General features: G+C 45.4%; 15 protein-coding genes across 15 annotated transcripts; 11 read left to right on the top strand and 4 right to left on the bottom strand.

Annotated features, from left to right (window-relative positions):
* Positions 1-48: 48 nt before the first annotated feature.
* HK407_01g01490 (DNA polymerase) lies at positions 49-2,913 on the top strand (the record flags this gene model as incomplete). Its single annotated transcript, XM_060420151.1, has 1 exon — positions 49-2,913. The coding sequence occupies one exon, from the start codon at positions 49-51 to the stop codon at positions 2,911-2,913; it is 2,865 nt and encodes a 954-aa protein (XP_060277713.1).
* A 138-nt stretch (positions 2,914-3,051) lies between these two features.
* On the top strand, positions 3,052-3,624 carry HK407_01g01480 (ADP-ribosylation factor family domain-containing protein; the record flags this gene model as incomplete). Its single annotated transcript, XM_060420150.1, has 1 exon — positions 3,052-3,624. The coding sequence occupies one exon, from the start codon at positions 3,052-3,054 to the stop codon at positions 3,622-3,624; it is 573 nt and encodes a 190-aa protein (XP_060277712.1).
* A 197-nt stretch (positions 3,625-3,821) lies between these two features.
* HK407_01g01470 (uncharacterized protein) lies at positions 3,822-4,859 on the top strand (the record flags this gene model as incomplete). The annotated part of the gene is made up of 1 exon (XM_060420149.1): positions 3,822-4,859. One exon carries the CDS (start codon positions 3,822-3,824, stop codon positions 4,857-4,859), a length of 1,038 nt encoding a protein of 345 aa, XP_060277711.1.
* A 136-nt stretch (positions 4,860-4,995) lies between these two features.
* HK407_01g01460 (H/ACA ribonucleoprotein) lies at positions 4,996-6,072 on the top strand (the record flags this gene model as incomplete). Its single annotated transcript, XM_060420148.1, has 1 exon — positions 4,996-6,072. The coding sequence occupies one exon, from the start codon at positions 4,996-4,998 to the stop codon at positions 6,070-6,072; it is 1,077 nt and encodes a 358-aa protein (XP_060277710.1).
* Positions 6,073-6,143: 71 nt separating this feature from the next.
* On the top strand, positions 6,144-6,941 carry HK407_01g01450 (proliferating cell nuclear antigen; the record flags this gene model as incomplete). The annotated part of the gene is made up of 1 exon (XM_060420147.1): positions 6,144-6,941. One exon carries the CDS (start codon positions 6,144-6,146, stop codon positions 6,939-6,941), a length of 798 nt encoding a protein of 265 aa, XP_060277709.1.
* Positions 6,942-7,107: 166 nt separating this feature from the next.
* Positions 7,108-7,938, bottom strand: HK407_01g01440 (uncharacterized protein; the record flags this gene model as incomplete). Its single annotated transcript, XM_060420146.1, has 1 exon — positions 7,108-7,938. The coding sequence occupies one exon, from the start codon at positions 7,936-7,938 to the stop codon at positions 7,108-7,110; it is 831 nt and encodes a 276-aa protein (XP_060277708.1).
* A 97-nt stretch (positions 7,939-8,035) lies between these two features.
* On the top strand, positions 8,036-9,334 carry HK407_01g01430 (uncharacterized protein; the record flags this gene model as incomplete). The annotated part of the gene is made up of 1 exon (XM_060420145.1): positions 8,036-9,334. One exon carries the CDS (start codon positions 8,036-8,038, stop codon positions 9,332-9,334), a length of 1,299 nt encoding a protein of 432 aa, XP_060277707.1.
* Positions 9,335-9,502: 168 nt separating this feature from the next.
* On the bottom strand, positions 9,503-9,829 carry HK407_01g01420 (putative RNA polymerase; the record flags this gene model as incomplete). The annotated part of the gene is made up of 1 exon (XM_060420144.1): positions 9,503-9,829. The coding sequence occupies one exon, from the start codon at positions 9,827-9,829 to the stop codon at positions 9,503-9,505; it is 327 nt and encodes a 108-aa protein (XP_060277706.1).
* Positions 9,830-9,912: 83 nt separating this feature from the next.
* On the top strand, positions 9,913-11,061 carry HK407_01g01410 (putative serine/threonine-protein kinase RIO1; the record flags this gene model as incomplete). The annotated part of the gene is made up of 1 exon (XM_060420143.1): positions 9,913-11,061. The coding sequence occupies one exon, from the start codon at positions 9,913-9,915 to the stop codon at positions 11,059-11,061; it is 1,149 nt and encodes a 382-aa protein (XP_060277705.1).
* A 30-nt stretch (positions 11,062-11,091) lies between these two features.
* HK407_01g01400 (uncharacterized protein) lies at positions 11,092-11,373 on the top strand (the record flags this gene model as incomplete). Its single annotated transcript, XM_060420142.1, has 1 exon — positions 11,092-11,373. The coding sequence occupies one exon, from the start codon at positions 11,092-11,094 to the stop codon at positions 11,371-11,373; it is 282 nt and encodes a 93-aa protein (XP_060277704.1).
* Positions 11,374-11,406: 33 nt separating this feature from the next.
* On the bottom strand, positions 11,407-12,573 carry HK407_01g01390 (uncharacterized protein; the record flags this gene model as incomplete). Its single annotated transcript, XM_060420141.1, has 1 exon — positions 11,407-12,573. One exon carries the CDS (start codon positions 12,571-12,573, stop codon positions 11,407-11,409), a length of 1,167 nt encoding a protein of 388 aa, XP_060277703.1.
* A 141-nt stretch (positions 12,574-12,714) lies between these two features.
* On the bottom strand, positions 12,715-13,227 carry HK407_01g01380 (uncharacterized protein; the record flags this gene model as incomplete). The annotated part of the gene is made up of 1 exon (XM_060420140.1): positions 12,715-13,227. The coding sequence occupies one exon, from the start codon at positions 13,225-13,227 to the stop codon at positions 12,715-12,717; it is 513 nt and encodes a 170-aa protein (XP_060277702.1).
* Positions 13,228-13,289: 62 nt separating this feature from the next.
* Positions 13,290-16,457, top strand: HK407_01g01370 (uncharacterized protein; the record flags this gene model as incomplete). The annotated part of the gene is made up of 1 exon (XM_060420139.1): positions 13,290-16,457. One exon carries the CDS (start codon positions 13,290-13,292, stop codon positions 16,455-16,457), a length of 3,168 nt encoding a protein of 1,055 aa, XP_060277701.1.
* A 166-nt stretch (positions 16,458-16,623) lies between these two features.
* HK407_01g01360 (tyrosine tRNA ligase) lies at positions 16,624-17,637 on the top strand (the record flags this gene model as incomplete). The annotated part of the gene is made up of 1 exon (XM_060420138.1): positions 16,624-17,637. One exon carries the CDS (start codon positions 16,624-16,626, stop codon positions 17,635-17,637), a length of 1,014 nt encoding a protein of 337 aa, XP_060277700.1.
* Positions 17,638-17,675: 38 nt separating this feature from the next.
* On the top strand, positions 17,676-18,797 carry HK407_01g01350 (uncharacterized protein; the record flags this gene model as incomplete). The annotated part of the gene is made up of 1 exon (XM_060420137.1): positions 17,676-18,797. One exon carries the CDS (start codon positions 17,676-17,678, stop codon positions 18,795-18,797), a length of 1,122 nt encoding a protein of 373 aa, XP_060277699.1.
* Positions 18,798-18,914: the final 117 nt, after the last annotated feature.

The raw sequence follows: 18,914 nt of genomic DNA, 5'->3' as shown, positions 1-18,914 counted from the left end.
TTGAACTAGTGCCTTCGGCAAGATATATAGCAGCCCATGCACAATCCCATGTATTTCTACTTGCTTCACATCGATCAGATTGGAAGCTCAAGTGTGCTTCTGCATGGTAAGGTGATTGCGAATGTCGAAAGATGTGCATTGTCTGATGCCATCGGCGAAAAGCTGGTGTCTGCTCAGGTCAGAGTCGACAACGTTTATTCTCCTGTGTTCATGAAGGCGACTGATGGCAGGCTGCAAGAGCTTCAGGCAGACATTGAGGAGTTTATGAGCAAGATGGATGTGAAGTATGTGCTAGAGAATGTGAACAAGCAAAATGTATTTTACACCAATCTTGAAAGGCATGTAGGCCTGATCAAGGTGGTGTGCAGAAGCAAGGTGTCTTTCGATGGGTTCTTTTCAGAGTATTATGATGCAATAATAACTGAGTTTGTCAATCCTGTGGAGAATATGATTGTTTCCAGAGGCATCCGTGGGCCGTGTGTTCTTTGGATAGATGGGGCAAGGGTTTCTGGGGATAGCTATGCTGTTGATTCTGCCGAATGCGTTAGATTTGTTTGCAATGCACGATTGCCCGAGCTGACGATTGCTGCATTGGCCATAAGGGTTAGCAAGCATGGAGTAAGTGGATACAGCTTGTGTGTGCGAGGAAAGACTCAGGATGGAATAGTTAGGTCTACGGATACTGAAGACGTGGAGATGGCAGAGAGGATGGGATATGTGGTGCATGCAACGTCAAGCTCGCTATTGAGTCATCTTAATGCATTGATCCGTAAGGAAGGCGTTGATTGCATTGTGTATCACAATCTTCCTGGAGCGGTTCGCAGAAGACTGGACATGTTTGGAAGGATCAGGTGCGATGTTTTTGCTTTTGCATCTGGATGCATGAAATGCAACGACTACTCGATTGATGAGCTGATGTGTGCATTGAGCACGAATGATCCACAGATACAGATGATGATGCAAGAGAGGCAGATGATGAAGGATGCCTGGCATTTATGCTTGCAGTGGGAGTCGAAAGCAATTGCTCAGATATTTACCGGGATGTCTGCACTGCAGCTATCGAAGGAGATGTGCGAGATATCTGGATACATTCTGAACAGGGTGCTTGAGAATATGCGAGCAGAGAGGATTGAGTATACCTTGCTGCATGAGTTGTATGCCGGAGGGTATCTGTTTCCACCAGTGATGGCAAGAAAGGAGGTAAAGTATGCGGGAGGGCTTGTTCTATCACCACAGTCAGGGTTCTATGAAGATATTGTTCTTCTTCTTGATTTCAACTCACTGTATCCGTCGATTATACAGGAGTTCAATGTGTGCTTTTCAACGATTGGAGCAGCGGATCGAAGTGCAAGTATGCAGATGAGCGAAGAGCAGCTGAGGATGCTTACTGAGTACAGCAAGAGATGTGAGACGGGGATTCTACCGCAAATTCTTGAAGGGTTTGTGAAGCGAAGAAAGGCAGTTAAGGAGCTGATGAGGAATGGAGCATCAGCTGAGGAGATAAGAATACTGGAGATTCGTCAGAAGGCATTGAAGCTGACGGCAAACAGCATGTATGGGTGCCTGGGCTCATCAGGATCGCGGTTCTGCAACTATGCCATGGCATGCTACATAACGTTCAAAGGAAGAGAGCTTTTGATGGAGTCGAAGAGGATAGCTGAGGAGGAATGCGGGATGAAGATTGTGTATGGGGACACAGACTCTGTGATGGTGTACAGTGGAATATCAGGGAGGAATGCAAACTACGCAAAGGCCATAGAAAGGGCAAGTGTGTTGCGGGATGCGATCAATGCTAGGTACAGGAATATTGAGATTGGAATTGAGAAGGTGTTTAAGAAGCTTCTGCTGTATAAGAAGAAGAAGTATGCAGGGCTGTGGATGGATGGCAATGGAGGAAGTTTTATTGAGTATAAGGGGCTGGATCTTGTAAGAAGAGACTTTTGCAATGCTAGTAAGAAGATTTGTACAAAATTGATTGAGTTGTTGCTACTTGACTTTGAGCAGACTGAAGTGGTAGAGAGTGTTTATGGAGATGAAAGGAGCATGTGTGTGCCTGTGGATGGAAGAGTTGTGCAGAATGATGGAAATGAAAGAATCAGAGAGCTGGTGTATGGAGAGTTGAAGAAGCTGGCTGAAGAGCTGAAGAGCCTTTCTCGCGATGAGTATGTGATCTACAACACACTGTCGAAGGCGCCAGAAGAGTATGGTGCATCTGTTGCGCTTCCACATGTTTTACTGGCACTAAGACTGAAGGAGGAGGGAATGAAGTTTGATCAGGGCGATGTTGTTTGCTATGTGATGGGAAAGGCAGTTGGAAACGAGCCGATGAGTAGGAAGGCATATCATCCGAGCGAGTGTGTAGAGATTGATTATGGATACTACATATCCAGCCAGATTCTTCCTGCAGTCTTGCGGATATTGGATGTAGCCAGGGGGTTCCATGCAGACAAGATCAACGGGATTTTTGGAGTGTCGGGAGTGGAAAGGATTGGGCCACAGCGGAATGTGAGTTTCCTAACGCCTTGCTGTGAAACGAGCCAGAATGCATTTCCTGTATGCTTGACATGTTCGAGGCCTATTTCAGAGGCTTTTTATGTATGCAAGGCAATTGAGATGCTCAGGAAGGAGGTTAGTGCGATGTATAATGCATTGCCTAAATGCGGAGGATGTGGAGCGCTGTGCCATATGCACATGCTGAGCTGCTTTCACTGTGGATATGAGCTGGATACTGCAGGAAGTAACCAGGAATTTGATGTGTTTCTTAGTAGCTTGGAGTCAGCATGCGAGAGCTTGGGAAGCAAGGATCTAGAGCTGCTGATAAGAAAGCATACCAAAGTGTCTGGATACAGAAGAATTGATTTTAGAAGATACTTTGAGAAGGAGATTGGCAGATATGTATGTAAGCGAGTGTAGGACATGCAGGTAAGTGCTATGAGTGGGCAATATACTTGTGTGATATAGATGCTGAGCTTGTGGAGACTAAGATGTTGTAAAGGGGAGTGAAGCCTGATTGGAGTTTGATAATATTTGAGAGGTTCGGAAGCAGCAGGCATGCTTGGGATATGTGCAAGGCTGAGGAGTTGCATGAAGATGTTGCGTAACAGATTATTTGTAAGGAACTTCAGAGTGGTTATTCTCGGGTCTGAGCAGAGTGGCAAGTCTACGATTGTGTCGAGGGTGTTCGGAGAATGGCCGAAGCGTTTTAGGAAGCAGAAGGATGTGGATGTGTATGAGTTCAGAGAGGGCAATATAAACTACATGGTGTATGATGTGAGCGGGAAGAGGCCGCTGAAGGCAAGGTGGGACCATTTGTACAGAATGAGCGATGTTCTATTGTACTGTGTGGATTCGAGTGCTTCTGCAAACGATCTTGCGAGAAGCAAACAGGATCTACTGTCTATGCTATATAGGAGCATATGGACAAAGAGGAACATGCTTGTTCTTGGGACCAAGAGCGAGGTTGATGGAGCGATTGGCAGCAAGGAGATGATTTTTGCAATGGACTTGCTGTCGATTGCAGACAGGGAGATTTCCTGCTTTTCAGTGTCTGCTTCGAATGGTATGAACATTGGGATGGTGAATATGTGGCTGAAGGAGCAGTGTGATGCAGCGATGGCTGATTGAAGGGATGGATTTGGATAGTAGGGGCGTTTCTCTGAAGATTATGATATTTAGTAAGTGGATTATGTGGTAAGTCTTGATGCATATGGCACTATTAGTGTGCCACAGTTGATGTGGTAGGTGCCTGATGCATGAAATAAAGCGAAGTCTATTTTTTCGGTTTTTTATGCAGCGTATTTGTCTTGAGTGCAACCCTGAAGATGGCAAGGATAAGAAGGGAGAGCGACGAAGAGGTATTGGATGGATCTGATGACTCATATGATGTCTATGAGCCGCAGCAAGAAGATGGCGATCTTGAGGTTGAAGAGGATGCATACAATGCACTTGAGTATATTTCTCTTGACTGGCCTGCACAGAGCATTGATGTTATGAGAGGATACACCATAGTGCTGGGAACAAACCCGGCGCCAGGAGAGGGCAAGCCTGGAATGATCAGTATTGATCTGTTTCCGACACATGGATTGAGCAAACCGGACAGGATGGTGATATCGAAGAAAAAGATATCTGAGTCGTACAACAGGGTGCGAGTGAATGGAGAATCGGCGTACTGTTTGTCTGATGACATGTTGGTGGTGCATGGGCCGAAGTTTGAGGTAATTCATACAAGACACTATGATGAAGGGCTTGGATATGGATTGTGCTTCAGTGGCTCGGGATGTGTGTTTGGAACCAGGGACGGAAAGATATCGATGAATGACTGGAAGCTTAATGAGACAGGCACGGTGAAGATTCATGAAGGATCGATTGAGGGCATTTGCTGTGAAGGAAGCATGGTATACTCTGGAGGATGCGATCATTCGGTGGTTTTCTTTGATGTTCGAGGCAAGGATTCTGTTTTCAGAAGAAAGTTTGGCTCGGATATCAATGCAATAGGATTCAACGGAGACAACACGCTTGCATTTGGAGATGACGAGGGTACTGTCTGGCTGATGGATATCAGGAATCATGGCGTGGAGAAGATAATACGGCACAAGAGCCCGATCAGCTGTTTGAGATGGAAGGACAGTGAGGTTTTTGTTTCTGGCAGCGATGAGCAGCTGTGTATCTGGGATGTGTCTCTTGATGTAGCCGAAGAGGATGGGTATCTTCTGTTTGTGCACCAGGGGCAAAGGTTCTACAAGGATGTGGCGTTTTGCAGGGGAGACAGTAGCTTTGTTATAACGACCAGTGCTGATGGCCTGTGTGTGTTCAATCCGATATCGTTTAGCCGTGAGGAGGAGCAGAATGGTGATGGCTGATGAAATGAGGTAAAATAAGGAAAGTGATTGGTGAATTAAATGCGTTGAGGAAGGCTGTATGAATTAGTAGGCAAAGAGTCGTTAAAGGATTTGCAAGATGCTTGATTTGTAAATTTTTGCTATGTGGGCCCTAGGAATGCATGAAGAGGGGAGTTCTGCAGTGGATGAGTTGGTGAGGGGGGCTGAGGATACCAATCGGTGGGGGCCTCTTCTGAAGGGCATGGACACGATGATTGTGAAGACCGACAGATACACGCCTTGCGGGCGTGGAAGCATGCCGTTGAACCGATGCATTAAGGAGTATATCAAGTACGGAGTTGTGAGTTTGGACAAATCAGCGAATCCAAGTTCTCATGAGGTTGTTACGTGGGTGAAAGGGATTCTTGGATGTGAAAAGACGGGTCACGGAGGCACGCTTGATCCGCAGGTGAGCGGGGTGCTGACTGTCTGCATTGACCGAGCAACACGACTGACAAAAAGCCAGCAATCCCTGGGGAAGGAGTATGTGTGTGTGATTGAGTTCCACGGGGAATGCGATGAGCAGGGTTTTCGGAATGCATGCAAACGGCTTGTTGGGGCATTGTTCCAAAGGCCGCCATTGATGTGTGCAGTGAAGCGGGAGCTAAGGATACGGAATGTGTATGGGATAGAGATAGTTGAGTTTGATGCAAAGCGAAGGCTGGGGCTTTTCAGGGTTTCATGTGAAGCAGGGACGTATGTGAGAACGCTTTGCACACACATAGGGGTATTTATGGGGTGCGGAGCGGTGATGAAGGAGCTGAGGAGAGTAAGAAGTGGGCTAGTGGATGAGTCGCAGATATACACACTGCATGATCTGCTGGATGCGGTTTACTTGCTTAATACAGAGAATAACGAGGTGGCAATTCGAAGGGTGATACAGCCGTTGGAGGCTCTTCTTGTTGGGTACCCGAGGATTATGATTAAGGACAGCAGTGTGAATGCGATTTGCTATGGAGCGAAGCTAAGCATTACGGGGGTGCTTCGGTTTGATAAGAATATTGATGTTGGGGGAGACGTGGTGGTTATTACAACAAAAGGAGAAGCGGTGGCGCTTGGAGTAGCATTGGCAAGCAGCCCGGAGATGAGTATTGCGCAGCATGGGTTTGTCTGCAAGACGAAGAGGGTGATTATGGAGAAGGATCTGTACCCAAGAAGTTGGGGGATGAAGAATGAGTATGAGGTGATTGAGTGATGTTTTGATAAAGATTTTATGATTTTGGTGTAGGAGGACGACTGTTGTGGCTGGAGAAAAAATTGCCCTTGATGTTTGAGCTTGAGCTGGAAGCAAAGGAGAAGGGAAAGGAAGCAAGTAATGCATCTGAGGCGTTGTCGCTGGTGAAGAGGGTGCTAGAGAGTCTTTCCGAGCTTGTTGAGCAGGCGGAGATAAAAGTGTCGGGCCGTGGAATGAGCATTCAGGTGATGGATGTGATGCATGTGGCGCTTGCAGATGTGTTCTTACCGGCATCGATGTTTACGAAGTATAGATGTGACAGGGACTTGGCAATAGGAGTGCAGCTGAAGACGTTTGTGAAGATTCTGAAGGGAATGAGCCTTGATGGGGGAGGGATGTTCAGGCTGGAATGTGACGATTCTGTGAGCAGCCTGAATGTGAAGAATGTAAGGGATGGAAATGCACTGAACTTCAAGCTGAAGCTTTTTTCGTCTGATAGTGAGGCATACAATGTTCCTGGCCTTGAGTTTGAAGCAACGGCCAGCATTCCTGCCGATGAGTTTATGTACATTCCTAGGCTTGTTGGGACATTTGGGGATTTTGTTGGGATTAAGGCCGAGCCTGGGCGCCTGGTTTTTTTCCAGACAGGAGAGTATGCCGATGCATCGATGAGTTTTGAGGAGTGCGAAGGAAAGGAGCTGAAGATTGATGTGAAGGAGGGTGTTGTGCAGGAGATTGCAATGAAGTATGTTAATCTGATTGGTAAGGTTGCAGGGATGTGCAGGAGCATGAGCATTTCCCTGGGAAATGGAAAGCCTGTGTTTTTCAATTTGCTGATTGGAGAGTCGGCATACATGAAGTTTTACATAGCGCCGAAGGTTGAGAACTGAATAGTTGAGTGCTATTTGCACGGAACGATGTGTTGTGCTATTTGTGTTGCAAGATGCATGTGTGTTGGCGAGAGTGGTTTTATTGAATAAACACAATAGGTATATGCAGGTATTATGAGCTGCACATATGATGGTATGTGTCTGTGATGTTTTAGTTGTGCTTGCTTTACTCCGCGCCTTCCAGTTTTCCTGGCAGTGAGTATCTTGGCTCAGGCCTGAATATTTTTATAAGGCTGTTGTATATTTCGATTAGTAGCTCAACTTTTTTGTTTGCTTCGATCTTTTGCTTATTGCGATACCTGTTCCACGACCACCACGGCCTATTTGTAAGGCAGCTTTCTTTGTACATTTCGTAGAATTTCGGTTTCAGAATTCTCAGCAAGGTGTATATATTAATTTCGTCTCGGTGTTTAAAGTGCTGCGAGATCTCCAGCCAATACCGAATGGAGTCTTCAACCACCATGATGTTTTTTCTTCCTAGTATTTCCGGTGTTTTTACGTAGAATCCTTGGTAATGGAAGCTCACTTCGTCCATGCTTTCGTACTTCTCCAGCCCAGATATCTGGAATATTCCTCTGGGCTTGTACTGCTTTTTGCCTTTGCTGTCCTGCATCTGATATAGGTACGATGTGTTGTACATTACGATTGTGGCGACAGAAAACACCTCGTATCGCCTGCTGTTGCAATGGTCAAAGATAAGCCCAAACACCTCCATCACAAATGTCTGGTTGCTTGCCTGTGACTTGTCGAATAGATCCACGCCGAATGCCAGCTGTCCCTGTGCACATATTCTGAACATTGTTTCCAAAAACTCGATATAGTCGAGGTTGTGGACATGGTATCTTTCGCATTGACTGTTTATTCTGTCCGAATTGTCTCTCGAGCAAAGACATGTTCTAACAGCGTAGTTGTCGTAACCAGTCTGGGCATTGATGGCAGCAGTTGCAATCAACAGCACGAAGGAAACATTCATTATAAGCATGAATGGTTCATGCATGTTATATGCATCTGAGTAAATTAATAAATTGGCAAATGCTACTTGGTGTGCCGAATATTCAAGCAGTAGTATGGATATAAGATGCTGATGTGGAATAATGTGGCATTGCTCAAGGAGTGTGCTGGATGAATGCACGGCAAACGAGAGGATGATTCATGGAGCATTGAAAACATTTTGGATGTGTATCCTTTCCAGAATATCCATGCGTATGGAAGATGATGCAGGAGGCATGGAATACAAGTCGGTTTTACAAATGGAGCACAGAGTATATTGCAGCATTTACGGTGTTGTTATTGGCTGGACATCGGGTAAAAGATCAAGGGGAAGCGATTACGTGATGACTGTCGATGTTGCTGATGAGGACATGCAGAAGCTTTCCGTTCGGATATTCAGCCGCACAGAAATGTTTGCAGAGGGACTGTGTGTCGGAGATGTCATAAGAATAAGGAATGTGAAGCTTTATGCCGAAGGAAAGGCAATTGTAGGCAAGAAAAACGAGGTGGATGTTGTGTACAGACGGAGCAGACAGGCTGATGAAGATCCAGGCCAGAATGTCATGAATCTTGTGGATGCATTCGAGAAGTGTAGGAGGGGATTTGTGAAGCAAAGGATGATATCTGAGATAGAAGCCGGGCATCGCTTTGATTTCTGTGGAGAGCTGAGCGATAAGCGGCGCGAAATGCATAACCTAGTGATTCTGCAATTTGTCGATTATAGCCATGAGGCTTGCTCGCGGGATGTGTGTAGGCACACGAATTGTATGGTACTTGTGGTAAAGGCATGGGGAGAGTTTTCGCACGCAGCAGAGCAGTGCGAGATCGGTAGCTATTACCTGATCAAGAACCTGAAGGCCGATGAAGTGGGTGAGTTTGCGGTTGCGAGCCTGTCTGAGTCAAGCAACGGTAATATATCAAAGATTGACAAGCAGGCACCTGCAGGATTGGATATTGAATACAGAAGAAACGAATATCAAAGAAAAGTTGTATTTGGATGCAATAGAGGATCTGAACGGCAGTCAGATGCACTGATGCGTATGAGCAGTGGCAATGAGTGTGTATCTAAGCCTGGTGTGCATAGAATTAAGGCACAGATAAGAATATGTGCATTGCTTACAAATAACACAATCTCAGTATGCAAAAACTGTGGAGCAGTTGAAGAAAGCACGGTTGAAAAGCAGATGCAGTCTTGTATGAACCACAATGTTGAGCAGGTTAGAATAGCCAGGGTGATTGCCTGGAATGGATATGTTGAGATAAAGGCCGTATGCAGAGGAAGCATAGCGGAGAAGATGATTGGCAATGCGACTCTTGGAATAAAAGGCCAAGTGTATGAGTGTGTTATATTGAATGTTGAGGAGAACAATCGGCTGGTTTCGCATATTATTAGCATCCGGTGAATATCAATATGCATGAGATGTGAATAAATGATATGGATTGTTGGCGAATGCTTGTGTTTATTCGGGTGATGCTATGATTGCAGGCTAATCTTTCTATTGGAGTGATATCTCGGCATGGCAGGTCTTCAGCTGCTGTACAGTTTGCTATGAGCAATGCACTGCTGATTGCTACAACTCTTCATGCCTGAACAGACGTAGTATTTGTTCAAGCTTATCTTCGGTGAATCTATCGTCCATGTCCTCGATTATTAGTTGGAGGCTAAGGATTGATTCAGGAATGATGTTGATCAGCTGGATCGCCTCGAATGTTGTCAGTTTCATTTCTTGCAGAGTCTTTTTTGTTCTAGATGTGTTTTCTTGGCTGAGTGGCGAACTTGAGTACTCCTGTACCTTTTCCAGGAAGCTTAAATGGTTTTGGTGTGTTTCTGAATGCTTTTGTATGACTGCGAGTGCTTCTGCATTTGAAAGAAGATGGACTTTGCTGGATGGCCTCATGTAAGGGCTTGTATGCAGCGGTGTATGCAAAGCAAGTACAGATGGAGTAAATTTTGAATGAGCGGAGCCGTTTGAAAATTCGGATGAAGAATACCAAGCCGGAAAAGAGAAGGAAGGACAAGTCTGACAGAGCGACTGTGGACAAGGTACTTGATAAAAGAACGATGGGTATTCTTGAGAAGCTGCAGGACAGAAGAAAGCTTGTGGATCTAAGAGGAAGCTTGTGCACGGGAAAGGAAGCCAATGTGTACTTGGCAATGGCGAGCACGGAGCTTCAAAGTAAGTTTATAAACAGCAGGTTTGCAGAAAGCAAATGCCTGGATGAAGAAGAGAGTGATGAAATGGTTGCGGTTGCAGTGAAAGTTTTCAAAACATCGATTATGCCGTTCAAGGACAGAGAGAGGTACATACGAAGTGAGAAGCGATTCCAAAGGTTTTGCACATCGAATCCAAGGAAGCTGGTGAAGGTATGGGCAGAGAAGGAGGCCAGGAACTTGAAGAGGCTGAATGCAGCAGGGATTCCATCGCCTCGGCCGATGTATCTGCGAAGCAATGTGCTTGTGATGAGCCTGATAGGAGAATATGATTGTGTGGCGCCTAGGCTGCGAGATGCAGAGATTGGGGATGCTGAGGAGTGTTACATGCAGTGCATAGGAATGATAAAGGAGATGTATTGTAAGGCAAGGCTTGTGCATGCAGATCTGTCGGAGTATAATCTTTTGTATTACAAGGGTATTGTGAGTGTGATTGATGTTGGGCAAAGCGTGGAGATAGATCATGAGAATGCACAGAGGTTTCTGATAATGGACATAGGCAATGTGAATGTGTTTTTTGAGAAGAGGGGAGTGAGAGTGGCAAGTGTGAATGAGGTGTTTGAGGATGTGACAGGAATGAAGATTCCTGTGTGCATGGAAGGGATGCAGATTGTGTCTGATGTGTTTATTCCATCAAGGGTCTCTGAGGTACGAAACGATGAGGACTTTGAGATCTTTGGAAGAGATATGAACGGAGATGCAATGTCTATTGAAGAATCTGAGCAGTCCGATGGATATGGCGGTGAAATGGAGGAGAACAAGCAGGAAGAAGCAATGGGCAATGCTGGGGACGAGAAGAAGAAGAGGAAGTGTGCAGTTAAAGAGTTCAACAGGCTTAGGAGAGCAGCAAGGATTAGCAACAAGGAGAAGAAGAAGATATTCAAGAAGTACATAGGCAAGAAGCATAGAAAGAGATGAACAAGTAAATTCACAAGGAGATGCGAGCCCATGAATGGAATTAACGAGTGCATTGGAAGGATGCAGATCGGTGGCAATGCAAGGTCAAAGCAAATGCATATTGATGAAGCATTGAAAATTGTGCAAAGAAACAGAAAGTATAAGAACGATCCGTTGTATGGGGCATTCCTCAAGACGGTAGTTACTGGCCTGTGCGAAGGAATAAGCAATTCTGAGATTCTCGAGGTGATTAGAGCAATGCAGAAGACAATCAAGCCTAGGCCCAGAATTACTGGAGAGTATTCTTGCATTGAGGAGCTAGATTGCTCTTAATAAGCACAAAACACAATAATAAAACGATTCACACTAATCTTCTTTAATCGATGCCTGTAACCGCTCCTTATGTATGAGATGATTGCATCTGATTAGCTTGTCCAATACACTTCCCACATCATTGTTCCACTTTCTGCCTCCAAAGTCCACCATTCCGGTCTTCTGGTCGATCTTGGCATTTACAAACCGATTGTTCACCATGAACGATATTCTCCTTATAACATCGTCTTCAGACGTCTGCATTATAATTGCCATGTCTTGGATGCTTACTGACGAGTGGAACTTTGCAACCACTCTGAAGTTATGCTCGTCAATGCTAGAAACAATTTCATTCAAATATGCAGATGTGTTGACGGCCTCGCAAAAAACATCCCGAACCTCATTTATGGCAGACTTGTCTATCACCATATCGGCCAAAAACATCCCAACAACTTTCCTTGATGCTTCACTATTGTTTTTGTCTTCAACAAGCTTGGCTAGCATCTCCCTCTTCTTGGATGCAACATCCTCCAGCTCACTCTCGCATGCCGTAAGAATGCCGAAAAACGAGCTTAGCACAACATATCTGCATGCATCCGCCCCAAGCTCACTCAGAGCATAATAGATACACGATGCATCAAAATACTTTCTTTGCCCTAGATGCAGAAGCACACTCAGCTCATGGAACTTTACCTTCTCAGCAATTGCCTCAGCATTCGTATCAAAATATTTCTTCCTAATCTTCTTCATTGTGATGTCTGCTCTTATCCAGTCCATGTTTTGTATGCACAGCCTTAGCTGCTCAAGCTGGTAGTTGATAACCACAGACTCATTTACCATCGTAAATGTCTCCACTGGCACATTTATCACCACACCAAGTGCATTTTCCGTGTCATCGCTTGCTTCATATCTTCTTCTCAGATCCTCAGTAATGTATATCCGCTCCTCTTCCATGAATATCTTCCCCTCAATCACATCCTTCAAAAGCAAGCTGAAAAACCTGATAAATCCCTCCTCGCCCTTCTTCTTGTTGAACAACTCTCCAATCATCCACTTCATTGCCATCTTGTTCTGCCCTCGCTTCATGCTCAGCATCCTTACAACACCAGCCAACTCTTCATCCGTTGTGCACATCTCCATCATTCTACCAAATACCTTCTGCAGTCCGTCGTAGTCATTTGCTATTCTACACTTCCTTTCATCCTCTAGCAATGCCTCCATCTCAGGGGCTTGTGCAAACAAAAATATCATAGCATCCACCAATCTAATTCATATTACCAATTCTACAAATGCTGCAAGGCAATCCACTTGGCACATATATGCTCTCCACAAGCTCAAACATCATACACATGCTCTGTATCATCATTCGTTATCTTTGGCTTTTGCTCTCTCAGGCTTCTGTGGTGCACAATACACCTTCAGCATCAGCGTAAGAACAATCCCAAATATATTGAACGCCACAAACTGAACAGTAAAGTCCGGAATCACAATCCAATCCGTCATCACATCTGTCCACACTACTTGCCCACCAACTATCCCAAATGACCTGATCACCACTCCCTCTTCAATGTGTGGCGAATACTCCCACACTCTGCAAAGCTGCTTCTCACACGTAACATCAATTGCACATCTTCTGTTCATACGAAAGACCACCACCAGAGCCTTCCTTTGTTCATACACTGCTTCAAACACTCCATGGACAGGCACTCCTATCAGCTGCGGAATAACACCCTGTGGATACATCACTGCAAGGAAATGCGGAGATTGATGCGCTGTCATATATCTTATTGTGTTCATCGAGTGGTTTGTTGAGATGATGTCTCTTGAAAAGCACATTGCATATGCCAGAAGCATAAGCTGCACAATGTGCTTCATCAGGGCCTGTGCAGAATGTTTCTGTAGTCGCCGAATTAAAAGGCAGCTGCCAAGGACCCCGGATGAATCCATTTTGCGAAGACTCTTCCTTCGATCCAAGGCTGTATGAAGTAATATGCAAGATCAGAAAGAAGGGCGGGAAAGCAAAGCTTGGCGGGCTAAAGGAGCTAGAAGGGCTTCTAGAGACACTCGATGTGGATGGAGACATAGACATGGTGGTTGAGGTGGTTGAAGAGTGCATTGTGTCTGAGGATGTCCAGATCAGAAACCAATCGACAGACATTCTTTACAAGCTTCTTTGTGTGGTGCCTGATAGAAAGCAGCTTTCAAGAGTCGTTTGTGTGTGGCTGCATGGGTTTGTGGAGAATCCTGGCTATGCGGTGTCAAGAAGGATTTTCTGTGAGTTTGTGAATATTGAAGAGCTGGAGGATGAGTTTGTGAAACAGCTGGATTTCAAGGAGAACGTGACGCTGTCGTTGCTTTGCCTGCTGCTGTTAATAAAGAAGGGAAAGAAGGATTACCGGGGTGTGTTTGAGGAGAATGTAAAGCACCTGAGGTTGAGCTCCAACAAGGAGCTGGAAGAAGTATACAGGATATGCTGTGTGCTTGGCGCAGTTGATGATCTGTATGAGCGGATTGTGCGTATTAAAGGGCATTCACTGATGAATATCAAATGGAGGATCCTGCTGGATGTGTTTAAGAGTGTGCCTGAATGCATTGCTGATGATGCAAGGCATCTTGACCATGAGATACTCAGCAGGGCGCTGTCTGGAAGAGAACGGTGTGATGAGGTGATGGTGAGGAGTGTTGATTCGCTGAGAGTAATTAAGGGCCGAATTCAAGACATGAATGGATACTTGAGCATGTATCTGAGAGGAGGAGCGGTTGAGGGGCTGTGTGTGTTTGAGTTTACTGATGACCTTGGATTTATTGATGAGTCTGTTGAGTTTAAAGTTGCAAATAAGGTGATTATGAATGTGATTAGCATGCATTTTGCGAATGAAGACATGATGGCCTGGCTAAGCAGGGTGCAAGATGGAGCAGATGATGTTTGCAAGCATGCAAGCGAATGCAACGAGCATAGTAGCCGCATTCACGCAGTGAGTGATAGATTGGAAATGGCAAGAATGATAGCGAAGAGCATTGATGGGCTTGAAGGCTGGAGACGGATAGTACGAGCAGATGCGATAGGTATGAAGCTTGAGCCATGTGGATTTAGCAGAGAGGATGTAGAGGAGGTGTTTGAGAAGTCTGTGAATGTGTTTCCCAAGCAGTATATGCTTGAGAGTGAGTTTGGATGCGATGTTTTCCCGCTTGTTATGAAGTATCCAGATGATGCTGGTGAGATAATGGTCAAGCGTGCAGTGAACACGAGGAACATGCATCTTTTTATGAAGAGATGCAAAGACTTTGGGCTGATGCGGCAGCTGATGGATGGGATGAGCGATAGGGATGTTCTAGATGTGTATTTGGCATGCGAGGTTCCTGTGGAGCTGGATGTTGACTTTTACTACAGGATTGGAAGTAGGATGGGAGTGCCAAGGATGATTGAGTATGAGGAGGTGATGAGAAGGTATCTTGATAGTGGGTTTATAATGAATGCGATTGATGGAGGAGTGATGGACAGGAGAAAGCTGTACGATGCAGTTGTAAGGTGCATGTCGCAGATTGAGTTGCCGATGAGCACGGCATACACTAATGAGTTTTATGACACTGATGAGTGTTTTTACAAGGATGTAGAGGTGAGGGAAGACAATGCGATGATTAGGAAGCTTATAAAGCTGTATGTGGATATTTACGAAAGCACTGAAGAGATTTTTCTGCTTCTTGTGATTGATTCGATGAGTGGAGATGAGCCTGATGAGCTTGAAGGGATGCTGAAAAGCAAGGGAAGGGGTAGCAGAGAAAAACTAATAAGAGAGCTGCAGAATGATGTGTCATGGGTTGAGAGAAGCCGTAGGATGGATGTAGGAGCGAAGATGCATTTTGTGGAGAAGGTGTTTTTTGAGTTGGGAATGAGCAGTAGAAGATGTGTGGAACGACCGATTGCCGAGCTCGTGATGAATGGAGGGAATCGTGGAATTGATTATGTGTTTAGGAAGTGCAGGTTCCCGCTGCAGATTGTTCCATTTGTGGATTTTTCGTATCTCAGCGATGAAGGACTGAGGAATGTGGTTGCATCGTTGGTAATGAACAAGGGCGGATCGCATGTGGACCTTGCAGGTGAATGGGGAGGAATGGAAAAGGAAGCGATGCCTGATGAGGTTTTGGCATCGTTGATTGGATCTGGAATCCGAGGAATTAGGAGCATTGGAAGTGCATCTATAATTGGGATGATTGAGAAAGATGCAATTCTGAAGAGGAAGCCGTATAGTAAGAAGAGGCGTGCAATATACAGTGAGTTGCTGAGGAATGTGTATGAAGAGGTTAGTGAGTCGATTGTGAACATGTACAGCATTTCAAGGGTTGAGAGCGAGTCTGTGGATGACGAGGTATATGAGGTTCTGAAGGGAAGCCTGCTTGGATCAAGAGGCCTATTTTGGGATGTCTTGTTGAATTCGCTGATGGGAGTTAGAAGCATCAAGATTAACATGTTTTTTGAGAAGATGGTGCGTGAGAAGGAGGAGTGGAGGAAGTTTGTGAACGAGGCAGATGCTGAGCAAAGGTCGTTGTTTGCATTTGTGTTTCCGAATATTTTTGCAGAGATGCCGAGGATGGAGGTTGTTCTGGACGATCTGATATGGAAAGAGGCGAGCAGGAACATTGCGGGTGTTAGTGTTAAGATGCATAGGCTGAGCAATGGATTCAATGTGAAGATAATGTATACGGCAGGAGACATGTGCTTTAATGCGTTGATAGTGATACCGTTTGACTATCCACATGGAAAGGCTGTTTTTTCGTCTGAGATAGGCAGAAAGAGCCTGCTGAACCTGAAGATCAATGAGTTGATGAGGAGGTGCTCGAAGTTTATGGAGCTTGTGTGCTTGTGGAAGATCAATATTGACGAGAAGGTGTCTGGGCATGATGAGTGCCCGATATGCTATTTTGTGATTGACATGCATGACTCGTCGTTTCCGAACAGTCAATGCTCTGGATGCAAGAGTAAGTTCCATGTAAGATGCCTTACAAAGTGGATTGCGAATGGGGTGCGAAGCAGCTGCCCGATGTGCAGGAAGCCTATCGAGAATGTGGAAAGCAAGACAGCGGCGTTTACTGCAAGGACATGGTGAGTCTGCAGCATGTGGAGTGAATAAAGCATGTATGGGGCTTGATTGTATAAGCTTGGGATTAAAGTGATTGTTGTTATTGAGCGATGTCTGAGTAGTGTGTGCAATGCTGTGCAATATTTTTGGGCTGGCAAAAAGTTCTTGAGAAGCTCAGTTGTAGGCCTTAGCGATGTCTGTGCAGAAGCGAGTTGATTTGATGACCAGGAATCTACAGGAGGTGATTGGGAGAGAGGAACTTGTGAGCATTGCAGAGAAGAGGGATTTGAGTGTGTACTGGGGAACTGCGATCACAGGGAAGCCTCACATCGCATATCTTGTGCCTTTGCTGAAGATAAAGGATTTTGTGGATGCAGGATGCAGAGTGAAGATTTTGTTTGCAGACATTCATGGATTTTTGGACAATCTGAAGGCGCCGATTGAGAAGATAAAACACAGGTGTGTGTACTATGAGAGGCTTATCAAGGCATGTTTGAGGATGCTGTGTGTTGAGTTGGAGAAGATTGAATTTGTGAGAGGCAGTGAGTATCAAAGATCACCGGAGTATGTGATGGACCTGTATAGAATTCTGGCAATAACTAATGAGCATGATGCGAAGAAGGCAGGTGCGCAGGTTGTTAGGCAAGTGGAGAACCCGATGATAAGCTCGCTGGTGTATCCAGCAATGCAGGCTCTTGATGAGGAGCATCTGCATGTTGATGTGCAGTTTGGAGGAGTTGACCAGCGGAAGATATTTACGTATGCCAGGAAGTATCTGCCGATGCTAGGATATGCCAAGAGAATCCATCTGATGAGCCCGATGGTTCCTGGACTGAATTCTGAGAAGATGAGCAGCTCTGAAGAAGTTTCGAAGATTGACATGATGGACTCGAGTGAAAGCATAATGAGGAAGATGAAGAAGAGTTTCTGCGAGGAGGGGAACAAGGAGAACGGCCTGCTGAAGATTTTCCTGCATATTATTTTCCCTGTGTTTTGCATGCATGACAAAGAAGTGTGGATGGAGATAAGAGGAGCAGGGCGTGTTGTTTTTGAAAGATATGAAGATCTTGAGGATGCATTTGGGAAGCGGGAGGTACATCCGATGGATTTGAAGGAGGGAGCAGCAAGGATGATCGACGAGGTGATTGGGCCTGTTAGAAGTGAAATGATGGAGCAGGCGGATGTTTTGAGGCAGGCATATGATTAAATTGATGGATTTATTGTGATGAGCGAGCTTTACCCTGCATGGAGGTGTGTCTTGAGCGAAACCAAGAGTTTCGGATTGAGGTGGGAGAAGGGCAGAGGCTGAAGGTGATGGTGATGAGTGGGCTTGCAGAGGTGAAGGGGCAAGAGCTGCTGAACGAGAGGTGGTATACATTCAACAACACGAGGACGTTTGTGTTTACGTTTTCAGGATGCAAGCTGAAGGTTGATGGAGTGTGTGATTTGCAGTATGTTTCTGATGTGACGAATGTTCCGTCGATATTCAACATAGTGCGGTTTTTTGCAAGCAGGGGGTTTGAGTATGGGAAGATGCGGACGTTTATGGTGGTTGGGAATGGCAGGAGCACGTTCTGTTTTACTCTGATTAATTTCTTTGTACGGCTTGGAAAGAAGGTGTTGTTTACTGAGATTGATCCTGCCAAGGGGAATGTATTTCCTGGGGCGCTTAGCACGATGCATGTTGATACGCTGATTGATTGCGTAGAGGGGCTGAGGCTGACGAACCCGCTGTCGTTTTACTATGGATCGACAGAGATAGGAAACATGGATCTGTATGATGCTCAGACTATGCGGCTGCAGGAGGCAATACAAGCGAAGGGCGTGAATGATTTCCATCTGATACTTTGTCCCGAAGGCACTTCGATGTTTTACGACGCATTAATAAAGAGATTTGAGGTTGATAGAGTTGTTGTAGTGGGAGACGAAAGGATGTACCATTCGATGAAGGTGATTGCAGAGAAGATGATGATACGTAGGAGTGGGTATGTTGAGGAGAAGGATGTTGGAAGAAGCATATCGAGGTATTTTAAGGGAGTCAATGGGGAGTATACGCCGTTTTCGTTCAATGTGAAGTATAAGTGGAAAGTTGTGAGGGTTGGAGAGATGTATGTTGCGCCGATGAGTGCGTTACCGCTTGGAACGTCGAGGAAGGTTGGATGTGTGGAAGCAAGCGAAGTGGAGGTCGTTGAGGGATCGGTGCTGGGGATATCTGAGGCGAAGAGCATTGAGGAAGTGGCGAGGCTGCCTGTTGTAGGATATGTTGTGGTGATTGATCGCAACACATTTAAGATTCTATGCACACAGCCTAGGCTTCCGAAGTACACATTTTTTGTGCAAGGAGACATGCGCCATGTTGAGTATTGATTGAGAAGTGAGTGCAATGTGCTGGAAGAAGCAGAAGTGTATGCAAGCTCGTAGTTGATCAATGGATGCGGGTAGCTTTGGAGTAGTAATAAATTTTGTTTCTGTTGGACATGTGTT

This window comes from Ordospora pajunii, assembly GCF_021821965.1.
Source record: "Ordospora pajunii strain FI-F-10 chromosome Unknown Cg_01, whole genome shotgun sequence".
Taxonomy (NCBI): Eukaryota; Fungi; Microsporidia; family Ordosporidae; genus Ordospora; species Ordospora pajunii.
This window is presented reverse-complemented; position numbering and strand designations above follow the sequence as displayed.